This window comes from Cyanistes caeruleus, chromosome 38 (genome assembly GCF_971803275.1).
Source record: "Cyanistes caeruleus chromosome 38, bCyaCae1.hap1.1, whole genome shotgun sequence".
In the NCBI taxonomy this organism is placed as follows: domain Eukaryota; kingdom Metazoa; phylum Chordata; class Aves; order Passeriformes; family Paridae; genus Cyanistes; species Cyanistes caeruleus.
In genome coordinates this window covers 723861-740876 of record NC_141739.1, presented here as the reverse complement: position 1 = coordinate 740876, position 17016 = coordinate 723861, and the positions used below count along the sequence as shown (strand labels likewise).

The following is a 17016-nucleotide window of genomic DNA, read 5'->3' as shown; positions in this document are numbered from 1 at the left end:
TATATGCAAATGAGCTTCGAATTGCGGCGGGCGGCGCCCCCTGGCGGGAGGGAGAGCGGCGTGGCCACGCCCACTTCCGACGTTACGTGACCACGCCCAGCCCGACGTTACGTAGCCACGCCCAGCCCGGCGCGACGTGATGACGTCACGCGACCACGCCTCCCTCCCGCCATTTTCCGTCTCCCCCTCACGGCCCCCCCGCCATTTTCCCTCCCCCTCCCCCCGGTTCCGTTCGTTTCCCGTTTCCTTCCGCCGCCGCTTTTTTTGTTTTTTTTTTTTTTTCCCTTCCGGGACGCGACGGGGGAGGGAGGGGGGGGGAGGGGAAATCCCAAAATAAAACAAAAACCCCCCCCCCGGAGGTTCCCGGGAGCGGCGGCGGCGGCGGCGGCGGCCGGAGCCGGCCGGGCCTGAGGCGTCCATGAGAGGTGAGAGCGGGCGCCGCGCTCGCTTCGTTCCTTCCTCTCCCTCTCTCTCTCCCTCCCTCCCTCCTCCCCCCGCGAAGCGCAATGGGCTCGCCCGGCTCCTCTTGAGGGTCAGCGGAGGCCGCACCACCCGCGAGCCGCCGGCGGGGGGCGCTGCGTTTCTACCCCGTCCCCCCCCTTTAAAGGGAGGGAATGGGCTCGTCCGGTTGTTGAAAGGGGGGGGGGGTCGGGGGGGCCGCACCACGCGTGGGGTGAGGGGGGGGACACGGTGGGGGGGGGGGAGACACGGGGATTTCCCTCCCCCCCCCCCCCCCCCGTGACCTCGCGGTGGTTCCGCCCGCGCGGCTGAGGGGAGCGAACCATTCGTGAATTGGGGGGGGGGGGGGGGGGGCGGGTCTGGGGGTTGATTTGGGGGCGTTGTGTGTGGGTGGACCCCTCCCCAAAATGCCCAGCGCCTCAGGATGGGACCCCTCCCCGAATTCCAGCCCAAATTCATCTCTAAGGATGAGACCCCTCCCCAAATTCCAGCCCAAATTCCTCTTCCGAATGAGACCCCTCCCCAAATTCCCCCTCAGGATGAGACCCCTCCCCAAATTCCCCCTCAGGATGGGACCCCTCCCCAAATTCCATCCCAAATTCATCTCTAAGGATGAGACCCCTCCCCAAATTCCCCCTCAGGATGGGACCCCTCCCCAAATTCCCCCAGGTTTTCCAATGCACCCCTCAGGATGAGACCCCTCCCCAAATTCCATCCCAAAATCCCACGGATCCATCCCAAGTGCTCCAGGGAGGGAAACTGAGGCACTCCTGGTGTCCCTGGATGCTCCAGGGAGGGAAACTGAGGCAGTCCCGGTGTCCCTGGATGCTCCAGGGAGGGAAACTGAGGCACTCCTGGTATCCCTGGGTTCCCAGGGAGGGAAACTGAGGCACTCCTGGTGTCCCTGGGTTCCCAGGGAGGGAAACTGAGGCACTCCCGGTGTCCCTGGGTTCCCGGGGAGGGAAACTGAGGCAGTCCCAGTGTCCCTGGACACTCCAAGGAGGGAAACTGAGGCACTCCTGGTGTTCTGGATGCTCCAGGGAGGGAAATTGAGGCAGTCCCGGTGTCCCTGGGTTCCCAGGGAGGGAAACTGAGGCAGTCCCGGTATCCCTGGGTTCCCAGGGAGGGAAACTGAGGCAGTCCCGGTGTCCCTGGATTCCCAGGGAGGGAAACTGAGGCACTCCTGGTATCCCTGGGTTCCCAGGGAGGGAAACTGAGGCAGTCCCGGTATCCCTGGATGCTCCAGGGAGGGAAACTGAGGCACTCCTGGTATCCCTGGGTTCCCAGGGAGGGAAACTGAGGCACTCCTGGTGTCCCTGGGTTCCCAGGGAGGGAAACTGAGGCACTCCTGGTGTCCCTGGACACTCCAAGGAGGGAAACTGAGGCACTCCTGGTGTTCTGGATGCTCCAGGGAGGGAAACTGAGGCACTCCCGGTGTCCCTGGGTTCCCAGGGAGGGAAACTGAGGCAGTCCCGGTGTCTCTGGGTTCCCAGGGATGCTCCAGGGAGGGAAACTGAGGCAGTCCCGCTGTTCCCGCAGGTGCTCCCGGGGGGCTCCGGGGGGCTCGGGGCCACCATGAGTGAGGTGCAGGTGGTCAAGGAGGGCTGGCTGCACAAGAGGGGTGAGTGGGGGGGGATGGGAAGGGGGGGAAAATCTGGGAATGATCCCAGCACCGATCCCAGAATTGTTCCCGGTGTCCTCCCTGAATTTGATCCCTGAATTCCCAAGGGTTTCCCATTGATCCCATTGATCCCATTGATTGATCCCATTGATCCCATTGATCCCGATGATCCCCCTGAATTCCCATTGGTCCCATTGATCCCATTGATCCCATTGATCCCCCTGAATTCCCATTGATCCCATTGATCCCATTGATCCCATTGATCCCATTGATCCTGATGATCACATTGATCCCTCTGATCCCATGGATCCCATTGATCCCATTGATCCCGATGATCCCGATGATCCCATTGATCCCATTGATCCCATTGATCCCATTGATCCCATTGATCCCATTGATCCCATTGATTTCATTGATCCCATTGATCCCATTGATCCCATTGATCCCGATGATCCCGATGATCCCATTGATCCCATTGATCCCATTGATCCCATTGATTTCATTGATCCCATTGATCCCATTGATCCCATTGATCCCATTGATCCCATTGATTTAATTGATCCCATTGATCCCATTGGTCCCATTGATCCCATTGATCCCATTGGTCCCATTGATCCCATTGGTCCCATTGATCCCATTGATCCCATTGGTCCCGATGATCCCTCTGATCCCATTGATCCCATTGATCCCATTGATCCCACTGATCCCATTGATCCCATTGATCCCATTGATCCCATTAGCCCATTAACCCCAATAATTAACCCCCCTAACCCCATTAATTAACCCCATTAATTCACCCCCCTAACCCCATTAATTAACCCCATTAATTAACCCCATTAATTCACCCCCCTAACCCCATTAATTAACCCCATTCATTAACCCCACTAACCCCACTAATTAACCCCATGAATTAAACTTGCTAACCCAAATAATTCACCCCCCTAACCACATTAATTAACCCCATTAATTCACCCTCCCAACCGCACTAATTAACCCCATTAATTCACCCCCCTAACCCCATTAATTCACCCCCCCAACCCCACTAATTAACCCCATGAATTCAGCCTCCCAACCCCACTAATTAACCCCATTAATTCACCCCCCTAACCCCGCTAATTAACCCCGTTAATTCACCCCCCTAACCCCACTAATTGACCCCATTAATTCACTCCCCTAACCCCATTAATTCACCCCCCTAACCTCACTAATTAACCTCATCAATCCACCCCCCTAACCTCACTAATTAACCCCATTAATTCATCCCCCTAACCCCACTAATTAACCCCATTAATTAACCCCATTAATTCACCCCCCTAACCCCATTAACCCCCCTAACCCTACTAATTAACCCCATTAATTAACCCCATTAATTCACCCCCCTAACCCCATTAATTAACCCCCCTAACCCCATTAACCCCCCTAACCCCATTAACCCCCCTAACCCCACTAATTAACCCCATTAATTAACCCCATTAATTAACCCCCCTAACCCCATTAATTCACCCCCCTAGCCCCATTAACCCTCCTAACCCCACTAATTAACCCCATTAACCCCCCTAATTAACCCCACTAATTCACCCCCCTAACCCCACTCTCTAACCCCCCTAATTACCCCCTAATTACCCCCCTAATCACCGTTAATTACCCCTTTCCCTCCCCCATGCAGGCGAGTACATCAAGACGTGGCGGCCGCGTTATTTCCTGCTCAAGAGCGACGGATCCTTCATCGGCTTCAAGGAGCGCCCGGAGCCCTCGGAGCTCTCCCTTCCCCCCCTCAACAACTTCTCCGTGGCCGGTACCATTTCCCAATTTTTCACAAATTCCCCAATTTTTCCTAATTTTTCCCAATTTTTCCTAATTTTTCCCACCTTTTTTCCCAATGTTTCCCCATTTTTTCACCATTTTCCCCCCATTTTCCTCCAATTTTCCCCCATTTTTCCCCATTTTTCCCTCATTTTTCCCCATTTTCCCCCATTTTTCCCAATTTTACCCATTTTTCCCCATTTTTCCCAATTTTCCCAATGTTTTCCCATTTTTCCCCATTTTCCCCCCATTTTCCCCCATTTTTCCCCATTTTCCCAATTTTTCCCAATTTTTCCCCCATTTTCCCCCAATTTTCCCCCAATTTTTCCCAATTTCCCCCCATTTTTCCCCAATTTTTCCCAATTTTTCCCAATTTTTCCCAAATTTTTCCCAATTTTTCCCCCATTTTTCCCCATTTTCCCCCATTCTTCCCAATTTTCCCCCCATTTCCCCCCATTTTTCCCCATTTTCCCCCCATTTTTCCCCCATTTCCCCATTTTTACCCATTTTCCCCCCATTTTTCTCCAATTTTTCCCCATTTTTCCCATTTTTTTTCCCAATTTTTCCCCCATTTTTCTCAATTTCCCTTCCCCCCCTCAACAACTTCTCCGTGGCCGGTACCATTTCCCAATTTTTCCCAATTTTCCCAATTTTTCCTAATTTTTCCTAATTTTTCCCAATTTTTCCCACCTTTTTTCCCAATGTTTCCCCATTTTTCCACCATTTTTCCCCAATTTTTACCCATTTTTTACCCATTTTTCCCCCATTTTTCTCCATTTTCCCCAATTTTTCCCCAATTTTTCCCCCCATTTTTCCCCCATTTTTCCCAATTTTCCCCCATTTTCCCAATTATTCCCCCATTTCCCCCCATTTTCCCCCAATTTTTACCCATTTTTCCCCATTTTCCCCCATTTTTCCCCATTTTTCCCCATTTTTCCCAATTTTCCCCCATTTCCCCCCATTTCCCCCCATTTTCCCCCATTTTCCCCCATTTTTCCCAATTTTCCCCATTTTTCCCAATTTTTCCCCATTTTTCCCAATTTTTACCCATTTTTCCCCATTTTCCCCCCATTTTTCCCAATGTTTTCCCCATTTTCCCCCATTTTTCCCCATTTTTCCCAATTTTCCCCCATTTCCCCCCATTTTTCCCCATTTTTTCCCCAATTTCCCCCCATTTTTCCCAATTTTTCCCCCATTTTCCCAATTTTTCCCCCATTTCCCCCCATTTTCCCCCATTTTCCCAATTTTTCCCCCATTTTTCCCCATTTTCCCCCATTCTTCCCAGTTTTCCCCCAATTTTCTCCCATTTTTCCCCATTTTCCCCCATTTTTCTGAATTTCCCCCCAATTTTCCCAATTTTCCCCCAAGTTTTCCCAATTTTTCCCCATTTTTCCCATTTTTTTTCCCAATTTTGACCCCATTTTTCTCAATTTCCCTTCCCCCCCTCAACAACTTCTCCGTGGCCGGTACCATTTCCCAGTATTTTTCCCAATTTTTCCCAATTTTCCCAATTTTTCCCAATTTTTCCTAATTTTTCCTAATTTTTCCCCAATTTTTACCCATTTTTCCCCCATTTTTTACCCATTTTTCCCCAATTTTCCCCCAATTTTCCCCCATTTTTCCCCATTTTTTCCCCAATTTCCCCCCATTTTTCCCAATTTTTCCCCCATTTTCCCAATTTTTCCCCCATTTCCCCCCATTTTCCCAATTTTTCCCCCATTTTTCCCCATTTTCCCCCATTCTTCCCAATTTTCCCCCAATTTTCTCCCATTTTTCCCCATTTTCCCCCATTTTTCTGAATTTCCCCCCAATTTTCCCAATTTTCCCCCAAGTTTTCCCAATTTTTCCCCAATTTTTCCCCATTTTTCCCATTTTTTTTTCCCAATTTTTCCCCCATTTTTCTGAATTTCCCTTCCCCCCCTCAACAACTTCTCCGTGGCCGGTACCATTTCCCAGCATTTTTCCCAATTTTTCCCAATTTTTCCCAAATTCCCCAATTTTTCCTAATTTTTCCTAATTTTTCCCCAATTTTTACCCATTTTTCCCCCATTTTTTACCCATTTCCCCCCCATTTTTTACCCATTTTTCCCCCATTTTCCCCATTTTTCCCCAATTTTCCCCCAATTTTCCCCCATTTTTCCCAATTTTTCCCCCATTTTTCCCCATTTTCCCCAATTTTTCCCAATTTTCCCCATTTTCCCCCATTTTTCCCAATTTTCCCAATGTTTTCCCATTTTTCCCCATTTTCCCCCCATTTTTCCCCATTTTCCCCCAATTTTTACCAATTTTTCCAAATTTTTCCCAAATTTTTCCCAATTTTTCCCCATTTTTCCCACCATTTTCCCAATTTTTCCCCAATTTTTCCCCATTTTTCCCATTTTTTTTCCCAATTTTTCTCCCATTTTTCTGAATTTCCCCCCAATTTTCCCAATTTTTCCCCATTTTCCCCCAATTTTTCCCCAATTTTTCCCCATTTTTCCCATTTTTTTTCCCAATTTTTACCCCATTTTTCTCAATTTCCCTTCCCCCCCTCAACAACTTCTCCGTGGCCGGTACCATTTCCCAGCATTTTTCCCAATTTTCCCAATTTTTCCCAATTTTTCCTAATTTTTCCTAATTTTTCCCCAATTTTTACCCATTTTTCCCCCATTTTTTACCCATTTTTCCCCCATTTTCCCCCATTTTTCCCAATTTCTCCCCATTTTTCCCCATTTTTCCCCATTTTTCCCCATTTTTCCCCAATTTTTCCCCATTTTTCCCAATTTTCCTAATTTTTCCCAATTTTTCCTAATTTTTCCCACCTTTTTTCCCAATGTTTCCCCATTTTTTCGCCATTTTCCCCCCATTTTTCCCAAATTTTCCCCCCATTTCCCCCCATTTTTCCCATTTTTCCCCATTTTCCCCGTTTTCCCCAATTTTACCCATTTTTCCCCCATTTCCCCCCATTTCCCCCCATTTTTCCCAATGTTTTCCCCATTTTCCCCCCATTTTCCCCCCATTTTCCCCCCATTTTTCCCCATTTTCCCCAATTTTCCCCCAATTTTTACCCCTTTTTCCCCATTTTCCCCCCATTTTTCCCCATTTTTCCCCAATTTTTCCCCATTTTTCCCAAATTTTCCCCCCATTTCCCCCCATTTTTCCCAATTTTCCCAATTTCCCCCCATTTTCCCCCAATTTTCCCCAATTTTTCCCCATTTTCCCCCATTTTTCTCCAATTTTTACCCATTTTTTACCCATTTTTCCCCCATTTTCCCCCATTTTCCCCCATTTTTCCCAATTTTCCCAATGTTTTCCCATTTTCCCCCATTTTCCCCCATTTTTCTCCATTTTCCCCCCGTTTTTTCCCCATTTCCCCCCATTTTTCCCCATTTTTCCCCATTTTTCCCCATTTTTCCCCATTTTCCCCCCGTTTTTCCCCATTTTTCCCCATTTTTCCCGTTTTTCCCCATTTTCTCTCAGATTTTCCCCATTTTTTCCCATTTCTCCCCGTTTTTTCCCCATTTTCTCCAGAGTGCCAGCTGACGCGGACGGAGCGGCCGCGCCCCAACACTTTCCTCATTCATTTTTCCCCCGTTTTTCCCCATTTTCCCCCCGTTTTTCCCCGTTTTTTCCCATTTTTCCCCATTTTCTCTCAGATTTTTCCCATTTTTTCCCATTTCTCCCCGTTTTTTCCCATTTTTCCCCCATTTTTCCCGATTTCTCTCAGATTTTCCCCATTTTCTCTCAGATTTTTCCCATTTCTCCCCGTTTTTGCCCCATTTTCTCCAGAGTGCAGCTGACGCGGACGGAGCGGCCGCGCCCCAACACTTTTGTCATTCATTTTTTCCCATTTTCCCCCATTTTTCCCCCGTTTTTCCCCATTTTTTCCCATTTTTCCCCCGTTTTTTCCCATTTTCTCTCAGATTTTTCCCATTTTTTCCCATTTTTCCCCCATTTTTTCCCATTTTTCCCCCGTTTTTTCCCATTTTCCCCCCGTTTTTTCCCCATTTTCCCCCCGTTTTTTCCCATTTTTCCCCATTTTTCCCCCATTTTTCCCATTTTCTCTCAGATTTTCCCCATTTTCTCTCAGATTTTTCCCATTTCTCCCCGTTTTTGCCCCGTTTTCTCCAGAGTGCAGCTGACGCGGACGGAGCGGCCGCGCCCCAACACTTTCCTCATTCATTTTCCCCCCGTTTTTCCCCGTTTTCCCCCCGTTTTTCCCGTTTTTCCCCATTTTTTCCCCGTTTTTTCCCATTTTTTCCCGATTTCTCTCAGATTTTCCCCATTTTTTCCCGTTTTCCCCCATTTTTGCCCCGTTTTCTCCAGAGTGCAGCTGACGCGGACGGAGCGGCCGCGCCCCAACACTTTTGTCATTCATTTTTCCCCCGTTTTTCCCCATTTTCCCCCCGTTTTTCCCCGTTTTTTCCCATTTTTCCCCATTTTTCCCCATTTTTCCCCCATTTTTCCCATTTTCTCTCAGATTTTTCCCATTTTCTCTCAGATTTTTCCCATTTCTCCCCGTTTTTTCCCCGTTTTCTCCAGAGTGCAGCTGACGCGGACGGAGCGGCCGCGCCCCAACACTTTTGTCATTCATTTTCCCCATTTTTCCCCATTTTTCCCCATTTTCCCCCCGTTTTTCCCCATTTTCCCCATTTTCCCCCATTTTTCCCCATTTTCCCCCCGTTTTTTCCCATTTCCCCCCCGTTTTTCCCCATTTTTCCCCCATTTTTTCCCATTTTCCCCCCGTTTTTTCCCATTTTTTCCCATTTTTGCCCCGTTTTTTCCCGATTTCTCTCAGATTTTCCCCATTTTTCCCCATTTTTCCCCATTTTCCCCCCATTTTTCCCGATTTCTCTCAGATTTTCCCCATTTTCTCTCAGATTTTCCCATTTCTCCCTGTTTTTTCCCCGTTTCCAGAGTGCAGCTGACGCGGACGGAGCGGCCGCGCCCCAACACTTTCCTCATTCATTTTCCCCATTTTTCCCCATTTTTCCCCATTTTTTCCCCATTTTTCCCCCGTTTTTTCCCATTTTTCCCCCATTTTTCCCATTTTTCCCCCCATTTTTCCCCCATTTTTTCCCATTTTCTCTCAGATTTTTCCCATTTTTCCCCATTTCCCCCCGTTTTTTCCCATTTTTCCCCCATTTTTCCCCATTTTCTCTCAGATTTTCCCCATTTTTTCCCATTTTCTCTCAGATTTTCCCCATTTTCTCTCAGATTTTTCCCATTTTCCCCCGTTTTTCCCCGTTTCCAGAGTGCCAGCTGACGCGGACGGAGCGGCCGCGCCCCAACACTTTTGTCATTCATTTTCCCCCATTTTTCCCCATTTTCCCCCCGTTTTTCCCCGTTTTTTCCCATTTTTCCCCATTTTCCCCGTTTTTCCCCATTTTCTCTCAGATTTTTCCCATTTTTTCTCAGATTTTCCCATTTCTCCCCGTTTTTTCCCCGTTTCCAGAGTGCAGCTGACGTGGACGGAGCGGCCGCGCCCCAACACTTTCGTCATTCATTTTTCCCCATTTTCCCCCCATTTTTCCCCCCGTTTTCCCCCGTTTTTTCCCATTTTTTCCCATTTTTCCCCATTTTCTCTCAGATTTTCCCCATTTTCTCTCAGATTTTCCCCATTTTTTCCCATTTTCTCTCAGATTTTTCCCATTTCTCCCCGTTTTTGCCCCATTTTCTCCAGAGTGCAGCTGACGCGGACGGAGCGGCCGCGCCCCAACACTTTTGTCATTCATTTTCCCCCGTTTTTCCCCATTTTTCCCCATTTTTCCCCCATTTTTCCCATTTTCTATCAGATTTTCCCCATTTTTTCCCCGTTTTTTCCCGATTTCTCTCAGATTTTTCCCATTTTTCCCCATTTTTCCCCCCTTTTTTTCCCATTTTTCCCCATTTCCCCCCGTTTTTCCCCATTTTTCCCCCATTTTTCCCATTTTCTCTCAGATTTTCCCATTTTCTCTCAGATTTTTCCCATTTCTCCCCGTTTTTTCCCCATTTTCTCCAGAGTGCAGCTGACGCGGACGGAGCGGCCGCGCCCCAACACTTTTGTCATTCATTTTCCCCATTTTTCCCCCATTTTTCCCCATTTTTTCCCATTTTTCCCCCATTTTTCCCGATTTCTCTCAGATTTTTCCCATTTTTTCCCATTTTTCCCCCATTTTTTCCCATTTTCCCCCCATTTTTTCCCATTTTTCCCCCATTTTTTCCCATTTTTCCCCCGTTTTTTCCCCATTTTTCCCCATTTTTCCCCCATTTTTCCCATTTTCTCTCAGATTTTCCCCATTTTCTCTCAGATTTTCCCATTTCTCCCCGTTTTTGCCCCGTTTCCAGAGTGCCAGCTGACGCGGATGAAGCGTCTGCGCCCCAACACTTTTGTCATTCATTTTCCCCATTTTTCCCCCGTTTTTTCCCATTTTTCCCCCATTTTTCCCATTTTTCCCCCCATTTTTCCCCCATTTTTTCCCATTTTCTCTCAGATTTTTCCCATTTTTCCCCATTTCCCCCCGTTTTTTCCCATTTTTCCCCCATTTTTCCCCATTTTCTCTCAGATTTTCCCCATTTTTTCCCATTTTCTCTCAGATTTTCCCCATTTTCTCTCAGATTTTTCCCATTTTCCCCCGTTTTTTCCCCGTTTCCAGAGTGCAGCTGACGCGGACGGAGCGGCCGCGCCCCAACACTTTCCTCATTCATTTTCCCCCATTTTTCCCCCCGTTTTTTCCCATTTTTCCCCCATTTTTCCCGATTTCTCTCAGATTTTTCCCGTTTTTCCCCATTTTTTCCCATTTTCTCTCAGATTTTCCCCATTTTTTCCCATTTCTCCCCGTTTTTTCCCCATTTTCTCCAGAGTGCAGCTGACGCGGACGGAGCGGCCGCGCCCCAACACTTTTGTCATTCATTTTCCCCATTTTCCCCCCGTTTTTCCCCGTTTTTTCCCATTTTTCCCCATTTTCTCTCAGATTTTTCTCGATTTCTCTCAGATTTTTCCCATTTTTTCCCATTTTTCCCCCATTTTTCCCCATTTTCCCCCCATTTTTCCCCATTTTTCCCCCGTTTTTTCCCCATTTTCCCCCCATTTTTCCCCATTTTTCCCCCATTTTTCCCGATTTCTCTCAGATTTTCCCCATTTTCTCTCAGATTTTCCCATTTCTCCCCGTTTTTGCCCCATTTTCTCCAGAGTGCAGCTGACGCGGACGGAGCGGCCGCGCCCCAACACTTTTGTCATTCATTTTTCCCCATTTTTCCCCCCGTTTTTTCCCATTTTCCCCCGTTTTTGCCCCGTTTTTTCCCATTTTTCCCCATTTTTCCCCCATTTTTCCCCATTTTCTCTCAGATTTTCCCATTTTCCCCCGTTTTTTCCCCGTTTCCAGAGTGCCAGCTGACGCGGACGGAGCGGCCGCGCCCCAACACTTTTGTCATTCATTTTTCCCCATTTTTCCCCATTTTCCCCCCGTTTTTCCCCCATTTTTTCCCATTTTCTCTCAGATTTTCCCCATTTTCTCTCAGATTTTTCCCATTTTTTCTCAGATTTTTCCCATTTTCCCCCGTTTTTTCCCCGTTTCCAGAGTGCCAGCTGACGCGGACGGAGCGGCCGCGCCCCAACACTTTTGTCATTCATTTTCCCCCCGTTTTTCCCCGTTTTTTCCCATTTTTCCCCATTTTCTCTCAGATTTTTCTCGATTTCTCTCAGATTTTTCCCGTTTTTTCCCGTTTTCCCCCGTTTTTTCCCCATTTTCTCCAGAGTGCCAGCTGACGCGGACGGAGCGGCCGCGCCCCAACACTTTTGTCATTCGCTGCCTGCAGTGGACCACGGTCATCGAGAGGACGTTCCACGTGGACACGGCCCAGGAGCGGTGAGAGATCCCGGGGATCCCATGGATCCCATGGATCCCGGAGATCCCAGTGCTGATCTGGAATCCCAGGGATCCCGGAGGTCCCAGAGGTCCCAATCCTGATCCTGGAGATCCCAGGGATCCCAGAGATCCCAGAGATCCCAATCCTGATCCCAGTGCTGATCCCATGGATCCCATGGATCCCAGAAATCCCAGTGCTGATCCCATGGATCCCAGGGATCCCAGAGATCCCACTCCTGATCCCAGAGATCCTATGGATCCCATGGATCCCAGAGATCCCAGTGCTGATCCCAGGGATCCCAGGGATCCCGGAGATCCCAATTCTGATCCCAGTGCTGATCCCAGAGATCCCATGGATCCCATGGATCCCAGAGATCCCGGAGGTCCCAATCCTGATCCCACTGATCCCGGTGCTGATCCCAGTGATCTCAATGATCCCAATGCTGATCCCACTGTGATCCCACTGATCCCTGCACTGATCCCCATGCTGATCCCTGCACTGATCCCGCTGTGATCCCCGCGCTGATCCCAATGATCCCCGTGCTGATCCCCATGGTGATCCCTGCACTGATCCCGCTGTGATCCCTGCACTGATCCCTGCACTGATCCCAATGCTGATCCCGCTGTGATCCCCGCACTGATCCCACTGTGATCCCGCTGTGATCCCAATGCTGATCCCTGCACTGATCCCGCTGTGATCCCCGCGCTGATCCCGCAGCGAGGAGTGGATCCAGTCGATCCAGGCCGTGGCCAGCAGCCTCCAGAGCCGGGAGCCGCCGGCGCCGCCGGAGCCCAAGGGCGGCGACGCCGAGGACGGAGCCGCCGGCAAATCCCGCGCCAAGGCCGTGAGTCAGTCGCCCCAAAAACACCCAAAAACAGCCCGAAAACAGCCCAAAACCAACCCAAAAACAGCCCAAAATCACCCCAAAAACACCCAGAAAATCACCCCAAAACCAGCCCAAAACCAGCCCAAAAACATCCCAAAATCACCCCAAAATCACCCAAGAAACACCCCAAAAACAACCCCAAAAACAGCCCAAAAACAGCCCGAAAACAGCCCAAAAACAGCCCAAAAACAGCCCAAAAACACCCCAAAATCACCCCAAAATCCCGCGCCAAGGCCGTGAGTCGGTCGCCCCAAAAACACCCAAAAACAGCCTGAAAACACCCAAAAACAGCACAAAAACAGCCCAAAATCACCCCAAAATCACCCAAGAAACACCCCAAAAACAACCCCAAAAACAGCCCGAAAACAGCCCAAAAACAGCCCAAAATCACCCAAGAAATACACCAAAAACAACCCCAAAAACAGCCCAAAAACACCCCAAAACACCCCAAAATCACCCCAAAATCCCGCGCCAAGGCCGTGAGTCAGTCACCCCAAAAACAGCCCAAAACCAGCCCAAAAACAGCCCAAAAACACCCCAAAAACAGCCCAAAATCACCCAAAAATTCCCCAAAAAATCCCCAAAAATCCCCCAAAAATATCCCTTAAAAATCCATAAAAAAAAAAAAAATCCCCCAAAAAATCCCAAAAAAAACCCCAAAAAATCCCCAAAAAATCCCAAAAAATTCCCCAAAAAAATCCCAAAAAATCCCCAAAAAATCCCAAAAATCCCAAAAAAATCCCAAAAAAATCCACCAAAAATCACCAAAAAATCCCCCAAAAATTCCCCAAAAAATCCCCCAAAAAATCCCAAAAATCCCAAAAAAATCCCCAAAAAATCCCAAAAAATTCCCCAAAAAATCCCAAAAAATCCCAAAAAAATCCCCAAAAAAATCCCAAAAAAATCCCAAAAAATTCCCCAAAAATCCCCAAAAAATCCCAAAAAAATCCCCAAAAAATCCCCAAAAAATCCCAAAAAATCCCCAAAAAAATCCCCAAAATTCCCCAAATCTTCCCGAGCCTCCGGCATTCCCGATTTTCCCCAAATGCCGGGATTTTGGGCGCAGAGCATGAGCGACTTCGATTACCTGAAGCTGCTGGGGAAGGGAACGTTCGGGAAGGTGATCCTGGTGCGGGAGAAATGCTCGGGCCGTTATTACGCCATGAAAATCCCAAAAAAATCCCAAAAAAATCCTGAAAAAAATCCAAAAAATGCCCAAAAAAATCCCCAAAAAATCCCCAAAAAATCCCAAAAAAATTCCCCAAAAAATGCCCAAAAAATCCCCAAAAAATCCCCAAAAAATCCTTAAAAAAATCCCAAAAAATTCCCCAAAAAAATCCCAAAAAATCCCCAAAAAAATCCCAAAAATCCCAAAAAAATCCCCAAAAAATCCCAAAAAATTCCCCAAAAAATCCCAAAAAATCCCCCCAAAATCACAAAAAAATCCCCCAAAAATCCCCAAAAAATCCCCCAAAAATCCCCAAAAAATCCCAAAAAAACTACCTAAAAATCCTTAAAAAAATCCAAAAAATCCCCCAAAAAATCCCCAAAAAATCCAAAAAAAATCCAAAAAAATCCCAAAAAAATCCCCAAAAAATCCCAAAAAATTCCCCAAAAAATCCCCAAAAAATCCCAAAAAAATCCCAAAAAAATCCCAAAAAAATCCCAAAAAATCCCCAAAAAATCCCAAAAAATCCCCAAAAAATCCCAAAAAAATCCCAAAAAAATCCCCCAAAAATCCTTAAAAAAATCCAAAATAATCCCAAAAAAATCCCCAAAAAATCCAAAAAAAATACCAAAAAATTCCCAAAAAAATCCCAAAAAATTCCCCAAAATTCCCCAAATCTTCCCGAGCCTCCGGCATTCCCGATTTTCCCCAAATGCCGGGATTTTGGGCGCAGAGCATGAGCGACTTCGATTACCTGAAGCTGCTGGGGAAGGGAACGTTCGGGAAGGTGATCCTGGTGCGGGAGAAATGCTCGGGCCGTTATTACGCCATGAAAATCCCAAAAAAATCCCAAAAAAATCCTGAAAAAATCCAAAAAATGCCAAAAAAATCCCCCAAAAAATCCTCAAAAAATCCCCAAAAAATCCCCAAAAAATCCCCAAAAAATCCTTAAAAAAATCCCAAAAAATCCCCAAAAAATCCAAAAAAAATCCCCCAAAATCCCCAAAAAATCCCCCAAAAAATCCTTAAAAAAATCCAAAAAATCCCCCAAAAAATCCCAAAAAAATCCCAAAAAATTCCCCAAAAATCCCCAAAAAATCCCTCAAAAATCCCCCCAAAAAATCCCCCAAAAATCCTTAAAAAATCCCAAAAAATCCCAAAAAAATCCCAAAAAAATCCCAAAAAAATCCTTAAAAAAATCCAAAAAATGCCCCCAAAAAATCCCCAAAAAATCCCAAAAAATCCCAAAAAATTCTCCCCAAAAATCCTTAAAAAAATCCCCAAAAAATGCCCCAAAAAATCCCAAAAAAATCCCCCCAAAATCACAAAAAATTCCCCAAAAAATCCTAAAAAATTCCCCAAAAAATCCCAAAAATATCCCCCCAAAATCCCCAAAAAATCCCAAAAAAATCACCCAAAAATCCTTAAAAAAATCCCCAAAAAATCCTAAAAAATTCCCCAAAAAATCCCCAAAAAATCCCAAAAAAATCCCCCAAAAATCCCCAAAAAATCCCAAAAAATTCCCCAAAAAATCCCAAAAAATTCCCCAAAAAATCCCCAAAAAATCCCTCAAAAATCCTTAAAAAAATCAAAAAAAAATCCCCAAAAAATCCCAAAAAAAACCAAAAAAATCCCAAAAAAATCCCCAAAAAATCCCAAAAAATTCCCCAAAAAATCCCAAACAATCCCAAAAAAATCCCCAAAAAAATCCCAAAAAATCCCAAAAAAATCACCCAAAAATCCTTAAAAAAATCCCAAAAAAATCCCCAAAAAATCCCAAAAAAATCACCAAAAAATCCCAAAAAAATCCCCAAAAAATCCCAACAAAATCCAAAAAAAATCCCAAAAAAATCCCAAAAAATCCCAAAAAAATCCCCCAAAAATCCTTAAAAAAATCCCAAAAAAATCCCCAAAAAATCCCAAAAAAATCCCAAAAAAATCCCAAAAAAATCCCTCAAAAATCCAAAAAAAATACCAAAAAATTCCCAAAAAAATCCCCAAAAAATCCCAAAAAAATCCCAAAAAATCCCAAAAATTCCCCAAAATCCCCCAAATCTTCCCGAGCCTCCGGCATTCCCGTTTTTCCCCAAATGCCGGGATTTTGGGCGCAGAGCATGAGCGACTTCGATTACCTGAAGCTGCTGGGGAAGGGAACGTTCGGGAAGGTGATCCTGGTGCGGGAGAAATGCTCGGGCCGTTATTACGCCATGAAAATCCTCAGGAAGGAAATCGTCATCGCCAAGGCACGGGAAAACGAAAAAATGGGAATTTTGGGGGGAAAAACGGGAATTTTGGGGGTGAAAATGGGGTGTTGGGGGGAAAAATGGGAATTTTGGGGGTGAAATGGGAATTTTAAGGGGGAAAAATGGGAATTTTAAGGGGGGTTTTGGGGGGAAAAATGGGAATTTTAAAGGGGAAAATGGAGTTTTGGGGGGGGAAAATGGGAATTTTGGGAGGAAAAATGGGAATTTTAAGGGGGAAAATGGGAATTCCAGGGGGAAAATGGGATTTTTCCGGTGGGAATTTGGGATTTTTCTGGGAAATTGGGATTTTCCCGGTGGGAATTTGGGATTTTTCCGGGAATTTGGGATTTTTCCATTGGGAATTTGGGATTTTTCCGGTGGGAATTTGGGATTTTTTCTGGGAATTGGGGATTTTCCCGCAGGATGAGGTCGCTCACACGGTCACCGAGAGCCGCGTCCTCCAGAACAGCCGGCACCCGTTCCTCACCGTGAGCCAGCCCCGGAATTCCGGGGAGAAAACCCCGGGAAAAGGGGGAAATCTGGGAATTCGGGGGGAAATCTGGGAATTCTGGGGGGAAATCCCCATTTTCAGGTGGAAATCTGGGGATTCTGGGCCCAAAACACCGGGAAAGGGGGAAAATCTGGGAATTCGGGGCCCAAAACCCCGGGAAAAGGGGAAAATCTGGGAATTCTGGGGAAAATCTGGGAATTCGGGGGGAAATCTGGGAATTCTGGGGAGAAATCTGGGAATTCTGGGCCCAAAACACTGGGAAAGGGGGAAAATCTGGGAATTCTGGGGGGAAATCTGGGAATTCTGGGGGAAAATCTGGGAATTCTGGGAGAAATCTGGGAATTCTGGGTCCAAATCCCCATTTTCAGGGGGAAATCTGGGAATTCTGGGGGGAAATCTGGGAATTCTGGGGAGAAATGTGGGAATTCTGGGGAAAATCTGGGAATTCTGGGGGAAAATCCCCATTTTCAGGGGAAAATCTGGGAATTCTGGGGGAAA

General features: G+C 46.8%; 1 protein-coding gene across 1 annotated transcript in view; it reads left to right on the top strand.

The window, feature by feature from the left end:
* The first annotated feature begins 969 nt into the window (after window positions 1-969).
* LOC111922589 (RAC-beta serine/threonine-protein kinase-like) overlaps window positions 970-17016 on the top strand; it is a 35093-nt gene continuing 19046 nt past the window's right edge. The window contains exons 1-6 of the mRNA XM_086872111.1: window positions 970-2080; window positions 3747-3875; window positions 11598-11709; window positions 12428-12554; window positions 15876-16007; window positions 16430-16495. Of these exons, the coding sequence (XP_086728237.1) occupies window positions 2035-2080; window positions 3747-3875; window positions 11598-11709; window positions 12428-12554; window positions 15876-16007; window positions 16430-16495 (612 nt within the window). The 5' untranslated portion in view covers window positions 970-2034. The remainder of the gene's footprint in view (window positions 2081-3746; window positions 3876-11597; window positions 11710-12427; window positions 12555-15875; window positions 16008-16429; window positions 16496-17016) is intronic.